Consider the following 24,269-nt stretch of genomic DNA (forward strand, 5'->3'; position numbering starts at 1 on the left):
AAAGGCGACAGCCGGCGGTTTCGCGCAATGTGCTGGAAGAAGCGCACCTTGAGTGAAACTGCCGGCTGTCACCTCTGAGCGCCCACACATCTCTGCAGTCCTGGTCTCTGGCTGGTCCGAATAAGAACTTCGAGTCCTGTACTGAGTGGTGAGTGCAAGATATTCTTGTTTGCTATTGTATATAAGTCTATGCTAAGTCCTATCCTGACATTATGTCCTAGCACCTACTTGGACTCATTGGTTACGTCGTGTACCTGCCTCGTTACCATACACCATTCCCACCTGTATACTGATGAGAGTATTTCTAGTGGTGCCATCCCGTTTCTTTTTACAGACATCAATTGTACTTTGAAATGACATCACTTATATAACAATCTGCAGCGAAACAAAAAACAAACCTTATTTGCTGGGTGAAAAAAAAAACCGCCATTTTGTTACTTTTGGGGGCTTCCGTTTCTAAGCAGTGCACTTTTCAGTAAAAATTACATCTTATCTTTACTCTGTAGGTCCATACAATTACAAAGATAGATACCCAATTTATGTGTTTTAAAAAAAATTAAAACTACATGCACCAAAATTACTATGTTTAAAATCATCATCTTCTGACTCCTATAACTTTTAATTTTTTCACATACGGGGTTACATGAGGGCTCATTTTTTGCGCAGTGATCCGTAGTTTTTATCAGCACCATGTTTTGATGGGACTTTTTGTTAGCTTATTATAAATTGTTTTATGGTATATGAAGTGACCAAAAATGCACAATTTTGGACTTTGGTATTTTTTATTAGGTGTACGCTATCGACCGTGTGGTCTAGCTACCCTTATATTTTAATTGTTCACAAATTACGCACGCAGCGGTACCACATATGAAAATATTATTTTATTTAAAAAATGGGAAAAGGGGAGGGGGGGGGGGGGTTCAAAATTTTATTAGGAAGGGGTTAATTCACATTTATAACTTTTTTTTTTTTTCTTTACCATGCAATCTTGATCAATGCTATGCCATAGCATAGCATTGACCAGTGTTATCTGTGCTGTGCTGCTCCAGCCTGCAGCAGAAGACCGATCGGAAGGCTAAGAGGCAGTTAAGGGCCCTCCCACCATCCTCTCAGCTGATCGGTTTCACCAAGATGGTCCCGATCAGCTCCGCTGAGCTGCCGAGATACTTTTAGTTTAAGACGCCGATCAAAGTTTAATGGAGCATCTAAGACTAAGTATCCCGGTAGCTTATCGGGACTTGGTGAGGGTTAATGCCGGGCATCAGCCCGATCGGCGGTGCCCAGAGTATAGGAGGGAGTGGCAGGGATGCCACCTCCTCCTGCCCCCTTCGATTGGCCGATGCGGCCAATTAGCAAATCACAGGGCAGGGGATGTCGGGGCAGAGCAGGGGAAGATGGCGGCGAAGTGCGGGGGCCGTTGCGAGGACCGCCGGTTACCTGGGCTCACGCGGCGACAGAGGACCAGGGACCGGCTGACAGGAGGCGCAGGCAAGTGGAGGCGGCAGCAGTTTCCTAAATTCAGCTGTGAAGATCGCCGTAAAGTGATCTTCACTGCTGTATCTCGGAGTTTCAAAACTACAACTTCCAGCATGCCCAGACAGCCAAAGGCTGTCTGGGCATGCTGGGAGTTGTAGTTTAGCAACATCTGGAGGGCCACAGTTTGGAGACAACTGTCCTTCCAGATGTTGCAAAACTACATCTTTCAGCACGCCCAGACTGTCCAGGCATGCTAGGAGTTGTAGTTCTGTATCATCTGGCCCTCCAGATGTTGCAGAACTACACTTCCCAGCATGCTTGGACAGTCTCAGCATGCTGTGAGTTGTAGTTTTGCAACATCTAGAAGGGCCAGATGATACAGAACTACAACTCCTAGCATACCTGGACAGTTTGGAGACCACTATACTGTGGTGTCCAAACTGTAGCACTCCAGATGTCAATTCAAAGCATGCCCAGACTGTCCAGGCATGCTGGGAGTTGTAGTTGGGCAACATTTGGCCCTTCATATGTTGCCAAACTGTTGCCTGGGCATGCTTGGAGTTGAAGTTTTGCAACATCTGTAGGGCTACCGTTTTGAGACCACTACATAGTGTTCTCCAAACTGGTCTCCTCCAGTTGTTGCATAAGTACAACTCCCAACATGCCCTTCGGCTGTCTGGGCATGCTGGGAGTTGTAGTATTGCAACAACTGGAGGGGCACTAGTTGGGAAACATTGTCTGTTTCCTAACTCAGTGTTTCCCAACCTGTGTGCCTCCTGCTGTTGCAAAACTAAATCCCAGCATGCGCTGACAGACCATGCATGCTGGGAGTGTTAGTTTTGCAACAGCTGGAGGCACATGGGTTGGGAAACACTGAGTTAGGAAACAGACAGTGGTGCGGAAACACTGCGGTAGTCTGTTACCTAACTCAATGTTTCCAATCCCGACCAGTGTGCCTCCAGCTGTTGCATAACTACAACTCCCAGCATGCATTGTCTGTCAGTGCATGCTGGGAGTTGTAGTTTTGCCCCCCTCCCCCACGTGAATGTACAGTGTACATTCATGCGGGCGGGTTTACAGCAAGTTTCCCGCTTCAAGTTTGAGATGCGGCTAATTTTCCGCTGCAGCGGGAAACTCACTGTAAATCTCCGCCCGTGTGAATGTACCCTAAAAACACTACACCAACCCTAAAATCACTACATATACACTACACCCTTACAATGCTGCCCCCCCCCCCCCCCAATAAAAATAAGGCACCCTGTTTGGGGAAAACTGGCATACAGTATTTTTGGTGGAGGAGGCAAGTGTAAAGCTTGCATCCGGGTATACCCCTATGAAAATCTATAATTTAGGGCTCAAATGCCCATGCCGCTCTCTCACTTCAGAGCCATGTCATATTTCAAGGCAACAGTTTAGGGCCACATATGGAGGATCTCCGTACTCGGGAGAAATTGTGCTACAAATTTTGGAGGGCTTTTTCGCCTTTTACCCATTATGAAAAGGTAAAGTTGGGGTCTACACGAGCATGTTAGTGTAAAAAAAATAAAATAAATGTTTTTACTCTAACATGCTGGTGTTGCCCCATTCTTTTCATTTTCATAAAAGGTAAAAGGAGAAAAAATTCTCCCAAGTAGGGAAATACCCCATATGTGGATGTAAAATGCTCTGCTGGCGCACAACAAGGCTCAGGAGTGAGAGAGCTCCATGTACATTTGAGGCCTTAACTGGTGATTTGTACAGGGGTGGCTGCTGGTTACAGCGGTTCTGACAGACGCAAAATAAATACATACCCACATGTGACCCCATTTTGTATTGTTCTAGTGTTGTACATCAGAGACACTTCGCCACTTATAGTGTCATCCAATATGTCAAGGCGTTGCATGTACAGCACTGAGGAGGCATATGCCTTCTTGGCATCTTCCTCTGGTTCAGATAGTGGTGAACAGTTGTTATATTTGCCCTCTTCTTCTTCCTCTTCCACTGATTCTGACGAGGAACCTCCCCGCCACCGCCATAGGCCAGGTCCTAGTACCAGTCCTAGTACCAATATTGAGCCAGGTCCTAGTGCCATCTCTGAGTGGGCTCCAGCTTCAAACTTTATACCCAATTTGCCTGAGTTTGTGGCCACTGCAGGCATTCGTGTTGACACCGCGGGGTTGAAAGAAGCTGATTTTTTTCAGCTCTTTTCAGAAGAGCTGATTTATTTGATAGTGGAGGAAACCAACCGGTATGCTGAGCAATTCATTGCGGCCAATCCACAGGCATATCATGCTAGGCCTTATCACTGGATGCCAACCAATGCACTAGAGCTCAAAAAAATTTTTGCCCTTTTGTTTAACATGGGCATAGTTAAAAAGCCCACAATTCGCTCCTATTGGAGAAATGATATGCTTTACCATACTCCACTGTACCGGTCGGTCATGCCAAGGGCTCGGTTTGAAGCCCTCCTCAAATTTCTACATTATGCTAATAATGAAAATTGTCCACCTCCCAGTGATCCAAATTTTGATCGCATATGTAAAATTCGGCCCCTTGTTAATTATTTAAATCAAAAATTTTCTGAAGTTTACACCCCAGAAAAAGAGATTGCAGTGGACGAATCTCTTGTGCACTTCAAAGGAAGGTTGCACTTTAGGCAATACCTGCCTAACAAACGGGCCAGGTATGGGGTAAAACTTTATAAGTTGTGCGAGAGCGCAACCGGCTATACGCACAAATTCAGAGTCTATGAGGGGAAAGACTCTAAAATAGAGCCCCCAGAGTGTCCCCCCGTACTAAAAACAACGGGAAAAATAGTATGGGATCTAGTTCAACCCCTGCTAGATCAAGGGTATAACATCTACCTTGATCATTTTTACACTAGCGTCCCATTACTACAATGCCTGTTTGCCAAGGGGACTGTGGCCTGTGGTACCATCAGGCGAAATCAAAGGGATCTGCCTAAAATTTTTGTACGGCAAAAGTTGAAGAAGGGGGAAAGCAAGGCTGTGTGCAAGGACAACATGATGCTTGTGAAGTACCAGGACAAGCGTGATGTTCTTGTACTAACCACCTTACACCCAGACAGATCCACCCCTGTCCAAGTCCGTGGTACCACAGAGAGTGCCCCTAAACCTGTGTGTATCCAGGACTATAATAAGTTCATGGGAGGGGTGGATCTGTCAGATCAGGCCTTGCAGCCGTACACTGCCCTACGCAAAACTAAGACCTGGTATAAAAAAATTGGCACTGCACCTCTTCCAAATTACCATGTACAATTCATTTGTGGTGTACAAACGTGCAGGAAATACATGCACATACCTGCAATTCCAGGAAAATGTTATTAAGGACTTTCTGTTTGGGGATCCGGAAGGGGAGGAAAGCAGAGCCACAGGATCGGAGAACAGAATAGTTCCAGGGCAACATTTTCCTGCGGTAGTTCCCCGTAGAGAATCGGGGAGTAGGCAACAGAAGCGGTGTCGGGTGTGCTCCAAGCGTGGCATTAGAAAATGCACTATATACCACTGTTAGACATGTCCCCACAAACCCGGTCTGTGCATTGAAGACTGTTTTAAAATCTATCACACAACATATGATATCTAATTTTGTCCCCTTTATTTTTAGAATGACTTTGGATAACTCTACCCAATGCACCCTTGGAATGACATGTGAGCAATTCATTTATTTTCCCCTATTTCTCCACTACACTATTTAAAAAAATCTAATTGGCAAACCCCTAATAAAACAAAAAATTCCCATTATACCCCTAGATGAATACCTTGGCAGGTATAGTTTTATATTTTCAACATTTTGCTAAACCCCTAAACAAAACTTTAAAAAATTTCCTTTATACCCCTAGATGAATACCTCAGCAGGTTCCCGGGGTTCTGGCTCCATAGGGGCTTCCTAAATCCGACATGCCCCCCAAAAATTCTCTCTCCAAATTTTGCTCCTTCCCTTCTGAGACCTGTAGTTCACCAGTAAAGCATTTTACGTGCTTTTATGGGTTATTTCCTTGCTCAAGGGAAATAGGGCTACAAATTTTGGGGTAATTTTTCAGCTATAACCCCTTGTAAAAATGAAAAATTTTGGGAAAAACAAGCATTTTAGTGATTTTTTTTTATTTTATTTTTTACATATGCAAAAGTCGTGAAACACCTGTGGGGTATTAAGGTTCACTTTACCCCTTGTTACGTTCCCCAAGGGGTCTAGTTTCCAAAATAGTATGCCATGTGTTTTTTTTTTTTTTTGCTGTCCTGGCACCATAGGGGCTTCCTAAATGCGGCATGCCCCCAGAGCAAAATTTGCTTCCAAAAAGCCAAATGTGACTCCTTCTCTTCTGAGACCTGTAGTGCACCAGCAGAGCACTTTTCACCCCCATATGAGGTGTTTTCTGAATCGGGAGAAATTGGGCTTCAAATTTTGGGGGGTATTTTCTGCTTTAACCCTTTGTAAAAATGTTAAATTTTTGAGAAACCAAGCATTTTAGGTAAAAAATATATATATTTTTTTACATATGCAAAAGTCGTGAAACCCTTGTGGGGTATTAAGGTTCACTTTACCCCTTGTTACGTTCCCCAAGGGTTCTAGTTTCCAAAATGGTATGCCATGTGTTTTTTTTTTTGCTGTCCTGGCACCATAGGGGCTTCCTAAATGCGGCATGCCCCCAGAGCAAAATTTGCTTCCAAAAAGCCAAAATGTGACTCCTTCTCTTTTGAGACCTGTAGTGCGCCAGCAGAGCACTTTTCACCCCCATATGGGGTGTTTTCTGAATCGGGAGAAATTGGGCTTCAAATTTTGGGGGGCATTTTCTGCTTTAACCCTTTGCAAAAATGTAACATTTTTGAGAAACCAAGCATTTTAGGTAAAAAATATGTATATTTTTTTACATATGCAAAAGTCGTGAAACCCCTGTGGGGTATTAAGGTTCACTTTACCCCTTGTTACGTTCCCCAAGGGGTCTAGTTTCCAAAATGGTATGCCATGTGTTTTTTTTTGCTGTCCTGGCACCATAGGGGCTTCCTAAATGAGGCATGCCCCCAGAGCAAAATTTGCTTCAAAAAAGCCAAATGTGACTCCTTCTCTTCTGGGACCTGTAGTGCGCCAGCAGAGCACTTTTCACCCCCATATGGGGTGTTTTCTGAATCGGGAGAAATTGGGCTTCAAATTTTGGGGGGTATTTTCTGATTTATCCCTTTGTAAAAATGTCAAATTTTTGGGAAACCAAGCATTTTAGATATTTTTTTTTTTTTTACATTTGCAAAAGTTGTGAAACCCCTGTGGGGTATTAAGGCTCACTTAATTCCTTGTTACGTTCCTCAAGGGGTCTAGTTTCCAAAATGGTATGGCATGTGGGCGGTTTTAGCTGTTCTGGCACCATAGGGGCTTCCTAAATGCAACATGCCCCCCAAAAACCATTTCAGAAAAACATACTCTCCAAAATCCCCTTGTCGCTCCTTCGCTTCTGAGCCCTCTACTGCGCCCGCCGAACAATTAACATAGACATATGAGGTATGTGCTTACTCGAAAGAAATTGGGCTACAAACACAAGTAAAAATTTTCTCCTTTTACCCCTTGCAAACATTAAAAAATTGGGTCTACAAGAACATGCGAGTGTAAAAAATGAAGATTTTGAATTTTCTCCTTCACTTTGCTGCTATTCCTGTGAAACACCTAAAGGGTTAACACACTTACTGAATGTCATTTTGAATACTTTGGGGGTGTAGTTTTTATAATGGGGTCATTTATGGGGTATTTCTAATATGAAGACCCTTCAAATCCACTTCAAAACTGAACTGGTCCCTGAAAAATATTGAGTTTGAAAATTTTGTGAAAATTTGGAAAATTGCTGCTGAACTTTGAAGCCCTCTGGTTTCTTCCAAAAGTAAAAACTCATCAATTTTATGATGCAATCATAAAGTAGACATATTGTATATGTGAATTTAAAAAAAAATGTATTTTGAATATCCATTTTCCTTACAAGCAGAGAGCTTCAAAGTTAGAAAAATGCAAAATTTTCAATTTTTTCGTCAAATTTTGGGATTTTTCACCAAGAAAGGATGCAAGTTACCATAAAATTTTACCACTATGTTAAAGTAGAATATGTCACGAAAAAACAATCTCGGAATCAGAATGATCAGTAAAAGCATTCCAGAGTTATTAATGTTTAAAGTGACAGTGGTCAGATTTGCAAAAAACGCTCTGGTCCTTAAGGCCAAAATGGGCTTGGTCCTGAAGGGGTTAAGGACTCAGGGCGTACCTTTACACCCTGAGTATTTCCGGTCCCCGCCACTTGCCGAGCGGGGACCAGACCGGTATGCCTGCTGAAATCATTCAGCCGTCACCCCGTGACAACGCCTGGGGGGTCCTGAGTCCCTCCCCATCAATTCAGATCGGCCATTTGCAGCAATTCTGGGTCAATCAGGTCCCCTGGTGACTCGGAAAAAAAGCAGCAGGAGTGAGGTAGCACTGGTGCCACTTCACGATCATCCTGAATCAGGACTCCTGCTGTGGGGGGTGTCCTGTAATGGCACCCGCTCTGCCCCTATTCCGGAGGGCGAGAGCGGATACCGGGAGTCATTACCTGGTGTGTGGCCCCCCGATCCCCGGCAGCAGGATCTGGGCCCCAGAAGCGGAGACAGCGGCAGCAGCAGGAGGATCCTCAGAGCACAGCAGCAGGAGGTAAGGCTGGCCTCCTGCTGTTGCTTAGCAACAACTCCCAGCATGCACAAAAGGGCATGCTGGGAGTTGTGGTTATGCAACAGTAGAAGGCACAACTACAACTCCAGCATGCCCTTTGGTAGTTTGTGCACTTTTTGTGCCTCCAGCTGTTGCATGACTAGAACCCCAAGCATGCAAAGTGCATGCTGGGTGTTGCAGTAGTGTGCCTCCACCTGTTGCATAACTACAACTCCCAGCATGCCCTTTGGCTACCCGTAAATGCTGGGGGTTGTAGTTATGCAACAGCTGGAGGCACACTGGTTGCGAAACACTGAGTTAAGTAACAAACTGCATAATAAGCTGTTACATAACTACAACCCCCAGCAAGCACGGACAGCCAGAGGACATGCTGGGAGTTGTAGTTTTGCAACAGCTGGAGGTGAATGTACAGGGTACAGTCACACGGGCGGGGGTTTACAGTGAGTTTCTCACTGCAAGTTTGAGATGCAGCAAGTTTTCCGCTGCAGCTCGAACTCCCAGGGTGTGAATGTATCCACATGTGAATGTGTGAATGTAACAACACTACACCACACTAAATGAAAAAGTAAAACACTACATATACACATACCCCTACACAGTACCTTCCCCCCCCCCCCCCCACCCCCACCACACACAAAAATTAAAAACTTCTGGTACGGCACTGTTTCCAAAACGGAGCCTCCAGCTGTTGCCAAACAACAACTCTGAGTATTGCCAGACAGCCATTGACTGCCCAGGCATGCTGAGAGTTTTGCAACAGCTGGAGGCACCCTGTCTGGGAATCCCTGCTGTAGGGTAATTTTGGTATCGGAGGCAAGTGTAATTCTTGCATCCGGGTCAGTCCCTATGCAAACCCCTAATTTAAGCCTCAAATATGCATGGTGCTCTCACTTTGGAGCCCTGTCGTATTTCAAGAAAACAGTTTAGTGTCACATATGGGGTATTTCCGTACTCAGGAGAAATTGCCTAAAAAGATTTTGGGGGGGGGCTTTTTCTCCTTCTACCCCTTATGAAAAGGTAAAGTTGGGGCAAGACCTGCATGTTATTGTAAAATTATTATTATTTTTTTTACAATTACATGCTGGTGTTGCCCCACACTTTTCATTTTCACAAGAGGTAAAAGGGGAAAAAAAGACCCCCAAAATTAGTAACGCAATTTCTCCTTATTACGAAAATATCCACTATGTGGGCGTAAAATGCTCCGCGGACACACAAGGCTCAGGAGTGAGAGCGCACTATGTACATTTGAGGCCTAAATTGGTGATTTGCACAGGGGTGGCTGATTTTACAGCGGTTCTGACACACGAAAAAAAAATAAAACATTTTGAAAACTACACTCCTCACGGAACGTAACAAGGGGTATAGTGAGCCTCAACACCCCACAGGTGTTTAACAAAGTTGAATGTGGAAAGGAAAAAAAAAAAAAAAGTTTTCACTAAAATGCTGGTGTTACCCTAAATTTTTCATTTTCACAAGGGAAAATATGAAAAAAGACCCCCAAAATGTGTAACCTCATTTTTTCTGAGTAAGAACATACCCCACATGTCGATGTAAAGTGCTCTGCGGGCAAACTACAATGCTCAGAAGAGAAGGAGCGCCATTGGAATTTTGGAGAAAAATTACAAAGCCCCCATAGTGCCAGAACAATGGACCCTTCCCACATGTGACCCCATTTTGGAAACTACACCCCTCATGTAATTTAACAAGGGGTAAAGTGAGTATTTACGCTCCACAGGTGTCTGACAGATTTTTGGAACAGTGGTCCGTGAAAATGAAAAATTTAATTTTTCATTTGTACAGCCTACTGTTCCAAGGATCTGTCAAATGCCAATGGGGTGTAAATACTCACTGTACCCCTTACTATATTTTGTGAGGGGTGTAGTTTTAGAAATTGTGTCACATGTGGGGGGGGGGGTCCATTGTTCTGGCACCATAGGGGCTTTGTAAACACACGTGGCCTTCAATTCTGGTCAAATTTTCTCTCTAAAAGCCCAATGGCGCTCCTTTTCTAGGCACTATACCCCTTGTTAAGTTCCGTGAGGGGTGCATAATTAACAATATATTTTTAGACGATATATTTTAACAATATATTCAGTTTAGATAACATTATTGAGATAAATTATTTAACAAGATGTTTATCTGATCATTCTGCTGTAGAAATTATTATTAATACTGAGGGAGAGGGGAGGCAGTGTACTAATAAAATTAATCCCCATTGGTTAACCCATTTTTGAACTCTAATTTTTTCCTCCTTACCTTTAAAAAATATCATAACTCTCAATTTTGCACCTAAAAATCCATATGATGGCTTATTTTTTGCGCCACCAATTCTACTTTGTAATGACATCAGTCATTTTTCCCAAAAATCTACGACGAAACAGGAAAAAAAAAATCATTGTGCTACAAAATTTAAGAAAAAAACACTATTTTGTAACTTTTGGGGGCTTCCGTTTCTACGCAGTACATTTTTCGGTAAAAGTGACACCTTCTCTTTATTCTGTAGGTCCATACGATTAAAAGGATACCCTACTTATATACCCTACTTGATTTTTTCGTGCTTCCGAAAAAAATCATAACTACATGCAGTAAAATGTATACGTTTAAAATTGTCATCTTATGACCCCTATAACTTTTTTTTTATTTTTCCGCATATGGAAGGTATGAGGGCTAATTTTTTGCGCCATCATCTGTTTTTAGCGGTACCATTTTTGTACTGATCTGACTTTTTGATCGCTTGTTATTCATTTTTTCATGATATAAAAAGTGACCAAAAATACACTATTTTTGCACGTACGCCATTGACTGTGCGGCTTAATTAAGAATATATTTTTATATAATTTCCGCACGCGTGCGTAAATATTCGAACTATTAAAATAAAATGTAAATGATCCCGTGAACGTTAAAAAAAAAGTCCAAAATAGCTGCTTTTTTATAACATTTTATTCCAAAAAAATTAATAAAAAATGTAATAAAAGTTTTGTATAAGCAAATATGGTATTAATAAAAAGTACAGATCACGGCGCAAAAAATGAGCCCTCATAACACCGCATATACGGAAAAATGAAAACATTTAGGTCTTCAAAATAGGGGGATTTTAAACGTACTAATTTGGTTAAAAAGTTTGCAGGTTTTTTTTTTTAAGCGCAACAGTAATAGAAAAGTGTATAATCATGGGTATCATTTTAATCGTATTGAACCAGAGAATAAAAAACACATGTCATTTTTACCATAAATTTTACGGCGTGAAAACAAAACCTTCCAAAATTAGTAAAATTGCGTTTTTCTTTTTAATTTCCCCACACAAATAGTATATTTTTGGTTGCGCCATACATTTTATGATAAAGTGAGTGATAGCATTACAACGGACAACTGGTCGCGCAAAAAACAAGCCCTCATACTAGTCTGTGGATGAAAATATGAAAGAGTTAGGATTTTTTGAAGGGGAGGAGGAAAAAACGAAAACGTAAAAATAAAATTGCCTGAGTTCTTAAGGCCCAAATGGGCCGAGTCCTTAAGGGGTTAAAATTGCAATTTTCAACCTAAGCTCTGCTTCATCTTTCTGGGAACAACTAACATGTGACTCCGAATTGTCGCCTGGAAATACGACAGAGCTCAGAGAGAACTCTTCGCATTTGAGGCCGAAGTTTCTTACCGACCTAACAGTTACATACAGAGGAAAATACAAGAAAGGAACACCCACATGTGAGCCTATTACAAGCAGTACACCCCTAGGGAAGGTGTATAGCGGTGAAGTGGAGATTTGGAACAGACAGGTGTTTCCTAAATTTATTTTCGAGGAATGGATGAAGTGTACCATTGGGGGGGGGGGGGGGGAATGAAAATTGCAATTTTAATACTGATATGCCAATTCCCAGAATGATGACCCAGAGTATAGCCGAAAGTTAAAATTATGCCCGCCCCAAACCCTATGCTCTGAATCATCATTCTGGGAATGTGATGTGTGTGGCCGTCCCTATTCTGTTACCTCAAATGCGCACACCGCTCAGGTGGAGAGAGAGCGCTGCGCATTTGAGGCAACTGCAAACCTCCAATGCTGTTGACTCTGTGTCCCATGACCCATTTTTTTTTTGGGGGGGGGGGGGGAAGATGTCAGGGGTATTGGGAAAGAGGTTTTGGGATTTTTTTTTTTTGGGGGGGGGGGGGGGGTTTGGTTTTAAAATTTGGAAGACAATGTACTCTGAACTGGCACATTGGAGTCGAGTTCTGGGGAATTAAAAGTAGGTATAAGGATTAAAAAAGATTGCGCTCCATGAAAGCGTGATACTCCCTGAAGCAGTTTTTAATGCGGAGGCCAGGATGATTGGGGCAAGTGTCACACTGAGTGGTGGTGTCTTTCTGAATTCCCCTCCTGTGACACACACTGCATTTTTTTCTGGGATGGTCCCTTCTTTCCATTGGGGGGGACCTCACCTGGAAAGTGTTGGCCGGGGACGATCTGGGGACCCACAGTTCCAGAGGTGCTCTGACCCGCTCCTTGGCGGACAAAGATAAGCCTTTAGAACTATTTCTAGAAAATGCTGGAATGTCCCTGTGTTGCCAGCCTATTGGGACAGTACAAAAAAGTTGTACGTGGCAACTAGAGATGAGCAAACTTACAGTAAATTCGATTCATCACAAACTTCTCGGCTCGGCAGTTGATGGCTTATCCTGCATAAATTAGTTCAGCTTTCAGGTGCTCTGGTGGGCTGGAAAAGGTGGATACAGTCCTAGGAGACTCTTTCCTAGGACTGCATCCACCTTTTCCAGCCCACCAGAGCACCTGAAAGCTGAACTAATTTATGCAGGATAAGTCATCAACTGCCGAGCCGAGAAGTTTGTGACAAATCGAATTTACTGTAAGTTCGCACATCTCTAGTGGCAAACTGTACCATGTAGACCGCAACTTTTTGTACCATGTTTGTGTTTTTCACATGGCATCATATGGCTTGAGGACTTGATCAGAAAGATCAACTCCCCCCCCCCCCCATATACCAATTGTAGTCCAGAATAAATACGGGCTTGAGGACCGGTCCCACGGTACCTTGCACAGGGACAGGGGTGCTGCCAATTTCATGGATTGTGGTGAGCATAAGGACATCCCTCTTGTCCTTATACCTGTCCAGCAACGGGTTTTCATGGAAAAAGGCACGGGACTCACCCGGGGGATAGGAGCGTGTATGGGATGGGGCGGAAGGCCTCTTTGAATCTTCCGGACTGTCCCACAAGCAGCCGTGGATCTGGCGGTGAGGGATGTGAAGTAGAGGGATACTAGTATAAAAGTTATGCACGTAAAGGTGGTAACCTTTATCTAGCAATGGGTGCAAAAGGCCCCAAACGGTTTTCCCGCTAACACCCAGAGTGGGGGACATTCTGGAGGTTCAATACGGGAATCTCGTCCCTCATACACTATAAACTTGCAAGTGTACCCGGAGGTACTCTCGCAAAGTTTATACATCTTCACGCCATACCGCAGTCGCTTGGTAGGGATGTATTGTTGGAAGTTGAGTCTCCCCTTAAAGCTGATGAGACTCATCAATAGAGACCTCCCGCCCCGGGACATAGGCCTCCCAAAAAGATTGATGACCGGCCTGATTTTATACAGGCGGTCATAAGCGGGATCACTTCGGGGGGGGACATGTCGCATTATCAGCATAATGCAAACATTTCTGAATGGCCTCGAACCAGGGATGTGCCATGGCCATACTGTAGAGCGGGGTCTAGTAAAGGACATCCCCTCTCCAGAATTGCTGGACACTGAGTTTATTAACTAGACCCATTTGCAGCCTGAGGCCCCAAAATGTCCTCATTTCAGCTGGATTGGCTGGGTACCACTCATTGGGTCTAGCTAAAAATGAGCCCGGGTTTGCAGAAACTAACTGTTGGTCGTACAGATTCGTCTGGTCAACCATCAGATTGACAAAGTCTTCACTGAAAAAAAACCTGAAATAGTCCATTTCAGTGAACCCGTCTATGTCCATCTTGATTCGTGAGTCACCAACAAACTCAGGAATCAAGGGCTCGTGGTCCGCTGGCTGAGTCCAGACAAGTTCGCCGGTACGGGGCACCAATAAACTTGGCTGGAGGGCTTGACTAGTATAAGAGCCAGGGGAACTCATACTAGCATGAGGCACAGGGTCAGGAGCAGAGGAGGTTTGCGACCTCTCCGCCACCTTGGTGGCTCATCATCAGAACTAGATGATGAGGAGGATGAGGAAATAAGGAAGGTGGGGTCTTACTCATCCTCTGAGGTGCTTTCAGAGTCTGAGGCAAGTAAGGCATATGCCTCCTCCGCTGAAAACACCCTGCGGGCCATTTCACCACTCTAATGGGGGGTGAAATGTATATATGTGGGGGGGGGGGGGGGGGAAACTTTATTGGTGTGTGTGCTGCGATACTACCTCCCTAACCTGCCATAACCTAACCCGCCCTAAGAACAAGAATATAAAAATAAAAATAATAAAAAGACTTCTAGCGCAAAAAACCCTGCGCCAAAAAAAAATGTTTACCTAATCAGTGGTGTGATTAGCGCTTGGTGGCGGCAGGGGGCGCAGAAGTCAGTGGGGGGGGGGGGTCTGGCCACAAAGCCCACAACAGTGGCTGATGGCACGTACACAGACCCCCCCAACACAAAAAAAACTACGAAAAATACAATTAAAAAAACGATTAAAACCGGAAAAAAGCACCCGCCTGAACCCCCCAAAAAATTCTTATCAGTGAAAAATCACTGACAGCGGTGGGGCAGGCCGCGCACACAGGTACGGTCCATCCACATAGCACAGGCCTGCTAATGGTGGCAAGGACCGCCTATAGGTGTAAATAATAAAATAACAGACGCTTTAATCCCCGAAAAAGCGCCTTCACCACAACAAAAAGCTGATCAGTATAACGGGACTGATCAGCGGCGGGGGGGCTTTAGCTAATGGTGGCGGACCACTCTTTTATAGCCACACGTTTAGCAAAAAAAAAAAAAAAAGTCTGCGTCCCCCCCCAAAAAAAAACGCTGGGGGCAGATCGCAGCTTAAGGTGCTACGGACCCACGGACACCTATAGACTGCACACCAAGAAAAAAAACACACAAAAAAAACCTAAACTTTTTAACCCCTAACTGTCCCTACCTAATCTAATGCTTTCCCTGACTGCTTTCTGTGCCAAGGGGCCACAGAAAAGGGGCACTTTTTTTTTTTAACACATTTTTGTGTATGAGGGGGGAGATGGCAGCACGGGACTCCATCCTGCACACCAGATCTCTGTGAAATGGTGGGCAGAATGGAGCAGCGTGCTCCTGCTCCCCCCTCCCCATACTGCAGTGATTGGTGCAGTCACTATGGCCACCCAATCACTGCCGTACTGGGGGGTGACAACAGTGCCGCCCCCCAGAACTGTACGGATGATGATTGGTGGTGTATATTACAACACCGATCATCATCATTATCTGGGTCATCGGGTCACACATGACCTAGATGACCCGGAAGCGCAAAGACCGCCAGTTAATATTTACCGGCGATCACTGCTATGGGGGATCCTCAGGATCCCCATTGGCACACTGTCGGGATGCCTATTGAATGATTTCAGAAGGCATCCTGCTCCGATCCCCACCCGGCGAGCGGCGGGGAACGGAATAGACGAAAATTGTTGGTCTGAATTGACCAGCGATTTCCGGCGATTGCCGAAATGGCGGGGTGAACGGGCATCTCAGGACCCCCCTGGGCGATATGCCGGCATCCCGGTCCATATGCCCTCAGTCCTTAAGGGGTTAATAAAAATAAAAACATTTTCGCATGCGGCGATACCACATGTTTATTTTTATTTACACTGGGTTTTTTTTTAAATGGGAAAAAGGGGGGTGATTCAAACCTTTACTAGGGAAGGGGTTAAACGATCTTTATTAACTTTTTTTTCTCCACTTTTTTGGGGGAATGATATAGCTCCCATAGGGGCTATAACACTGCACACACTGATCTTTTACATTGATCATTGTTATCCCATAAGATAACCTTGATCAATGATTCTGCCGCTTTACTGCTCATGCCTGGATCTCAGGCACTGAGCAGTCATTCGGCGATCGGATACATAGGTATGGTAGGGGCCCTCTTTGTGTGTTTCAGCTATTCGGGACACTGCGATTTCACCACAGCGGTCCCAACCAGCCGACTGAGCTAGCAGGGATATGTTTACTTTCACTTTACAAGCATGATCAACTTTAAACGCCGTTTAAAGGGTTAATTGCGCGCGGCACTGATCGCGGTGCGGCGCGCTATTAGCCACGGGTCCTGGCCCGACCCGCTATGCCGTGGCCACGCGATATAGAAAGGGAGCGGACTCAGGGCGTACAGGTACACCCTGAGTCTTTAAGTGGTTAAAGTGGTGAGAGACAAATAATCCACTGCCAAGTATAAAACATCCCCAAGTCTTCCTTCTCCCAAATTCTTTTAACTTTTGCATGGAGCCCCCACTCAAGGAAGATTGACAGTTATTGGCCCATATTTATCTGCCTGAAACCCTAACTGGCTGTTTTTTCCCATAGCAACCAATCAAAGCTCAAGTTTCATTTTACAAGAGCTCGTTAAGATATGAAAGTTGAGCAGTGATTGGTTGCTGTGTGAAAAAACAGACAATTAGGGTTTCAGGCTGATAAATCTCCGCCATTGTGTTTTTGCCATTTGCGAATAATTGCACCAACTGTTGTAAACTTCTCACCAAGCTGCTTGTCCCTGACATCCTTGAACAGCTCTTTTGGTCTTGTCCATGGTGGAGAGAGTTTGGAATCTGATTGATTGATTGCTCCTGTGGACAGGTGTCTTTTATACAGAAAAAGTATCTGTCACCAAATAAACTTTTCTAAACTAACTCATGTTCCCTAACTTCTCCTAACATTGTTCCAACCATTAAAAAAAAAAAAATTCAGAGCATTAAAAAGCTGTGCATCACCATTATACCTTTATTCTTGCTCATATAGTGCAATCTCCCAGAAGGAGAAAGTGGGCGTTTTCCAGCAGGCATGACATCACTGAAGCCTACTGGGGGACCACTTCCGCCCTCACGTCATTGCTCTGCTGTGATGAATAGAAGACCTCATGGTTTTTTGCATGTTTCAGTAAGGCTCTTTGCAGCTGTCAATCAAACTCAGTGCAGGAAAACACTTCCTGAGTTTGGTCTCCTGCTAGGCCGGGAGGAGACCAAATTCACTATTAATTGTGGCAGGGAACAGAACAGAGCCACCTAGTGGCCGATTTTACTATTACATTTTAAACATATTTATGTTGATAATTTTAAAAGCAAGTGAATGGGAAAGTGTCTACTAATAACACAAGGAACAATTACGTTTTCATTTGGTGACAGGTACTCTATAAACTGAGATTAGGAGCACTTCCTTTAAAAGTGTTCCTAACTTGAGCTCCTTACCTATATAAAAGACACCTGGAAGCCAGAGATCTTGCTGATTAATAGGGGGATCGAATACAATTTGAAATGCGTTTTTTTGTTGTTGTTATGTCTCTGACCGTTCAAATAAACCTGCTATTATAGTCTGCTCATTTCAGCAGGGGATCAAATACTTATTTCCTTCACTGTATACAAGGTACAAAACAGATTTATAGTTATAGGATTTATACAAAAAAGTTTTTATAGGTCAGGGTCCCAGTGCTGAGACACCCCACCAATCAGGACAACAAGCAAGGATAAGCATGCAGGCTCTGAGCAAGCTTTGCCTCATAGTTCCATTCAAAGTGTATGGGGAAGAAAAATAGTTGAAAGCTGGAGAGTAAAGCTTGCTACGCACTTATCCCAACTCGCTCTCCTAATTGGTGGTGGTGTCAGCATTGGGACCCAAACTGATTAACACTTTTCACATGTACACTTTAAGTCATAGAAAGGCCTGTACAGCCTATAGTCAATTCTGTGTAAACTACCACAGCAGCAATTTTTCACCAACTTAAACACAGCTTAAGGCTGTGTTTTGTACAATGCTCTACATTTCTTTTTCAGTTTTGTTGCGCTTTACTATGGTTCTGCAATGTGGTTATTGGCAGAATGGTTTTTACAGGTAAAGCATTGTTTTTAAACATGTTCCACCTCACAAAATTCCAACAAAATACATCCAATGCAACCAGTCTGATGTGTGAAAACACAACAAAACAACAGAAATCGGTGTACCTCCAGATAATCCCAAAACAACTTATAGTACTCTAAATAAGTAAATAGGTAAGCATAGCAAATTAACATAAGGAATGGATGTGGCACATGCAAAATTAACATACAAACATGAATATGGAATATTAATGGGAGACAAACAAACAACTTAAGTAGAAAACAGGGCGGGGAAAAAAAAGACCTGTGGAGTGGAAGATGGAATGACATTGTTCTCAGCAGGGACTGGTATAACAGGGATCACAGGGACAATGGGAGGGCAAGGAACACCAGCGTCTGTGGACTGAAAGAAAAGAAAAACAAATTCAACCCACTAAAATACAGAAAACGAAGGAGAACATAAAAACTGTCAAGTAAAGAAAGGGAACTAAGTTATGTACAAACTTTTACACAACACAAGAAGAGTAACAGCTTTCCATTCACAAAGTTTTAATGTATTTTTGCTCCTAACACAAAACATAGGCCTAGGTTTATCAATCAGAGTAAAACTGTCTAGTTTTGCCCATAACAACCCATTACAGCTCAGTCAGGTTTCATATGTTAATAAGCTCTGGTAAAATGAAAGTTGAGCTGTGTTTGAACAGTTTTGATATCAGACAGATAAATAAATCTTGGCCATTATGACTTAAATTGCTTCTACACTTAATCTACCTTGGTGGTTTGCTTACCCAGCAATTGTGGGTGTTTCAGTTCTAATTGGTCCTTGACCGAGTTGTAGACCTAATCCTCCTCTTTTCTTTTGAGACGTACATGGCTATAATGGAAAGGTCTACTGAATTGACATGATCGTCGTCAACACTTACCTCATGGTTATCTATGGTTGTACATCTACGCATGATTGATTATATATATATATATATATATATATATATATATATATATATATATACACACACACACACACAAGAGTTGGCGTGAGACAGCACCGGGGACCAACCTCCGTGCAGGTGAAACACCCAGGCAGCCAGCCTGGTGTTAGTGTATGCACAGTCCAGGAATCACAGCACCAATAGGTCAAGGATCTTCATAAGCTGGTTTCTTTATTCCCCCCAAAAGTTACAACGTTTCGGCAACACTAGCCTTTATCAAGCATTGATAAAGGCTATTGTTGCCGAAACGTTGTAACTTTTGGGGTGAATAAAGAAACCAGCTTATGAAGATCCTTGACCTATTGGTGCTGTGATTCCTGGACTTTGTGTGTATATATATATATATATATATATATATATATATATATATATATATAGCTAGCATCTCTTTTGCTCTGAGATTCTATTTCTGTTTTGAAAGCCTTAATAAAAAAAATCTTTTAAAATAGAAATGCTGAAGAATAACTAGGTGACCACAAGCAATTTCCAATATATAGCTCACTGAATGCATAATATAAATCATGTGTTAGTTTATGGGCTACAACATGGAACAGCAGAAAACGTCACCTATTTTGAAGCAAAACCATTGCAAACTTGCTACAAAATACAGATGTGGATAAACATGAAAAGCTTTAAGATCACCAAAAATCTACTTGAATTTATCCCCCTAGTAGTAGAGTAGATAGTAGAGTAGCACACAGCTTGCAGTTGTCTCCTGAAGCGGCCTAGAGGAGACAAATCATGAAATGTAGATAGGACCTCAGCTTAGTGCTTTACTCTGTGTCTGTCAATCAAGCAGGAGGGAGCAAGGGGGCGTGGGAAGTCACATGAAAGAAGGAAAAAGTATTGCTCTTTAAAAGGTACTTTAAATTTGGTGTTATCACTCTCACACTCTCCAAGGGTATGTTCACACTGCGGAATCTCCGCTTGCAGAATTCTTTGAGTGAGACTCCATTTGGCGGCCGCTGCCGAAACTACTTCGGCAGTAGGACCGCGTGGCACTGCAGTCACAATTAACAGCTATGAACATGTTCTTTCTTTGCGCAGAACAATTTCAGTGGCGGAATTGTCCACCGCTGAAATTGCTAAGTGTGAACGGGTTTCGTGGAAGACCCATTCACACAGATGGTAATGTTCACTGCACGTAATTCTGCGGGAATTACGCAGTGTGAACATACCCTTATACTGGTCAGTGGAAGTTCAAAATGGCATCTCATGGCAAAGAATTCTGAGGAACAGAATAAAAAGAATTGTTGCTCTATATAATGGTCTAGGCTATACAAAGATTGCCAAGCCCCTGAAACTGAGCTACAGCATGGTAGGCAAGACTACAGTCATTCACAGGACAGTTCCACTCAGAACAGACCTTGCCATTGTCGATCACATGCACTTAAGTCAGGCCTGTAAAGCCTTAAGTGGTATTATATGACATTTTTCTGCTATAATATAAAAAAAACAAAAATAAAATATATATATATATATACACTAAATATTGCGATTTCGATATGCGATATAATAAAAAAAAAGGTGAAATCCCCACCATTTCATGTCCAATCGCCTCCATTTCACATCTACCTAACAATTTTATGCCCACTGCCTATTTCACTTATCCCCCTTGTCACATCTCCCCCCGTCACCCCCGTCACATTCTCCTCCCCCTTGTCACATTCTCCTCTACCCCCCCCCCCCCCTCTTCCGTCACATTCTTGTATTCTTGTACTGCAGCAATACACTGGGTTTCCCTGGCAGATTTCAAATCTTCCATGGGACCTGGGAAACCTAGTGTATTGCTGCAGTACAAGACCTTTCCCTATCAGCCAATCACTGGCTTGACACGTGACACCACTGCAGCCAGTGATTGGCTGAAAAGGGAAAGGTCCTATTGTCTGTACTAAGAAGAGAGGAAACTCCAGAGCGCACAGAGACAAATCTGCAGGGACCGGGACTAGGTGAGCAGAAGTTTTTTTTTATTTTTCTCCCTGCGCCCTTAGCTCAGTGTTTTTCCAGCTCTTGTGAAACTACTACTCCCAGCATGCCCCGACAGCCTTTGCCGGTCTGGGCATGCTAAGAGTTGTAGTTTTGCAACAACTGGAGGCCCCCTGGTTGGGAAACACTGACTTTTAGTATTTAAATTAGATTTTACCTGCTCTGGCCGGCCCACGCCATGGGAGCAGATAATCGCATATTTTCCCAGGGGGGGGGGGGGGGGGGGGGGGGGCTGTATCGCTATATCGAAAAAGCAAAAATTGCAATTCGATTGCTTTTGTGACATATCGTGCAGCCCTAATATTAAATATATACATACACAGGTCTATACCTTGTGAATCAATAGTGTAGCAAATGCCATTTACAAGAACAACAGAGGGCTGGATATACAGACTATATATTCTATGCTTTGTATAAATGTCATATCTGCTGATTATGGTCTATAAAAACATTATAGAGAAGATTGATCAAAACCTGTGCAGAGAAAGAGTTGTGTAGTTGCCCATAGCAAATCAGATAGCTTTTTTCTATATTTAAAAAGGCCTCATGAAAGTAAAAGTCTGATTGGATGCTATGGGCAATTGCACCACTTTTTCTGTACACAGGTTTTGATAAAACTTCCCCCATTTGTCTAGTCTATCTTTCTGTAGTCAAGTAAAACAACAATCACTACTTAAAATAATAGGCAAGTACAACCAGATCACGTAAAACAAATTTGTACAGATATGCTAAAATTCACGGCTTTTTGTTTTGTCAGTCATCCAAAAGACTAACAGCAATAGATGCTAAACATTATGTAAAATACAACACCTAAACAAGCTTTAAAATAACTTATCAGCCTTAACAGAAAAGTTTACACAATCTGACGTGATCACAAAGAACTGTTACATTATGACAGAATGCAATGCAAATACAGAAATTGTTCGTTACTATGACTTTATAAAGCCTTCTGAAAATGTTACAATAATATCATCATAATAACAATATAATAATAATAATAATGTAACCAACTATACCTTGGCAAAGGAATAATTTGACCAAGAGCCATCAGACCACCAGCCACTCGTTGCTTTGACTTTAGCAGTGCTTCTAGTTGGGCTTTTTTTCACACTGTCACGGAGATTGGTAAATTTGCCCTTGCTTTTGGAGGATGAAGGTAAAGTTGATGAACTATATGATCTTTGCATGTATGAGGTCTGTTGAAGGTGCTGGATTGAGGGATGATGCAGTTTTTGTCGAATTTCTATTGTATTTCGAGAAAGACTAGCCATGATAAGCTTCTCTAAATCTGATGCCTTTTATCAAAAATATTTACAATTATTTCGGGCTGAAGCTAAGGAATCTCACATATTTTGTGCCATATGTGGAGTGGAGTGGACTTGTAGAGAAGCAGGCACAGCAAAAGCTCTTTCCTGCAGCTTACCAAGCCGTTAATTAAGCTCCACCAGCAGAATGAGAAAGGTCGGACAGCCCTGTCCTAGGCATGAATAATCAATTCTCAGCACAGATTAATATGAGTGATACAAAAAAGGTCAGAGCACACAAGCCACAGACTGATGGCCAGACATGTTCTGTACCGAAAACTGATGTTGTAAATGTTCTAAACAGAGACTGAACTTCATTATTCTGCTCGTTTTGTCAGTAAATTGTTTTACTAAAAAGTAATTTTTACTTCCACAGAAATAAACAGAAGAAGAACTAAGAGAATATATATTATTTCTTAAAAACGAAAGAAAAGCATAATTGCAGATATAAGAAGCTGCCAGGGCCCACCCAGATGACTCATGGTTCAGGCAGCATTGTTTGCTTTGGTTAGCACGTTCTGTAGGCATTTTTTTTATTGCTTTTGGTTTTGATGTGTATGACGTATTTATCATACTATCACCGGGGGTTGAAAATTTGGCATACATAAGCAAAAAACAATAGATTACTTTAGTATAAAATTTTTATAGCACACATAAGCAAAAACCAATAAATAACTCCAGAACACCACTGAGAAACACCACCTCCTCTCCTCTCTGTGTTTATTATAAGTTTTTACTACTTTTTCCCCCTAAATGTACTAAACTATTTGTGTATTTTTTTTCTTCTCATTTCAGATCAGTCTATGCAGATTCAGTAAAGTACGTAGATGACCAGTGTTATTTTTTTTAATTAATAAAATGCTTATTAAAGAGGGCTTGTAGGGGGAGTGTTTTTTTTTTTTTTAACGTGTTGTTTTTGAATTTTACTTTACTTTCTTAGGCTGGGTTCACGCCACGTTTTTGAATCACAGTTCCCGTATACGTTTTAAATTTTAAAACCGTACGGAACCGCATTGAAAACCGTATGCCAAATGATGCATCCGGTTGTGTCCGTTTTGCATCATGTACGGTTTTGTCCGTTTTTTTTTTTCCGTACCCAAAACCGTAGCCTACCACGGTTCTTTGGGTAAAAAAAACGTATTGAAACGTATAAGAGTTTTTAACATGGGAGTCAATGGGAACCGTACAGAACCATATGTGCGTACGGTTCCATCCGGTTTTCACCGTACATTTTTTGACATTAGTTTTTTTTTCTTGGATTTTTAATCAAAACAATTGAAACTTTATTCATAATGGAATGAAAAGTTAAAAACGTATACTATAAACGGATGCAACCAGACATCATTTTTCAAACTGTATACAGATTAAAGTTTGCACACACGTTTTGATACAGTTTAGTCAGGTTTTGAGGAATCAGGTTTTTTTTTATTTTATTTGGGAACTGTATTGCAAAAATGTGGTGTAAACCCAGCCTTAGTAGTGGAAGCCATCTTATAGACCGAATTCATTACTAAGTCGGGGCTTAGTGTTAGCCTGAAAAACAGCTAGCGCTAACCCCCAAATTATTACCCAGGTACCCACCGCCACAGGGGTGCCAGGAAGAGCAGGTACCAGCAGGCCCGGAGCGTCAAAAATGGCACTACTGGGCCTAGGTGGTAACAGGCTGGCATTATTTAGGCTGGAGAGGGCCAGTAACAATGGTACTCGCCCACCATGGTAATGTCAGGCTGTTGCTGCTTGGTTGATGTCTGGCTGAGAATGAAAATATGGGGAACCACACACTTTTTTAAATAAATAATTAAAAGAAAAA

General features: G+C 42.6%; 1 protein-coding gene across 25 annotated transcripts in view; it reads right to left on the reverse strand.

Annotated features, from left to right (window-relative positions):
- Positions 1–24,269, reverse strand: part of DLG1 (discs large MAGUK scaffold protein 1) — a 296,709-nt gene that overhangs the window by 97,939 nt on the left and 174,501 nt on the right. For 15 of the 25 annotated variants that reach the window (XM_056565340.1, XM_056565338.1, XM_056565345.1 and 12 more), the window contains one exon: positions 18,485–18,583. The exons of the other annotated variants lie outside the window; for them this stretch is intronic. In XM_056565340.1, coding sequence (XP_056421315.1) covers positions 18,485–18,583 — 99 coding nt within the window. The remainder of the gene's footprint in view (positions 1–18,484; positions 18,584–24,269) is intronic. 25 annotated transcript variants of the gene reach the window in all.

This window comes from Hyla sarda, chromosome 3 (genome assembly GCF_029499605.1).
Source record: "Hyla sarda isolate aHylSar1 chromosome 3, aHylSar1.hap1, whole genome shotgun sequence".
Lineage (NCBI taxonomy): Eukaryota > Metazoa > Chordata > Amphibia > Anura > Hylidae > Hyla > Hyla sarda.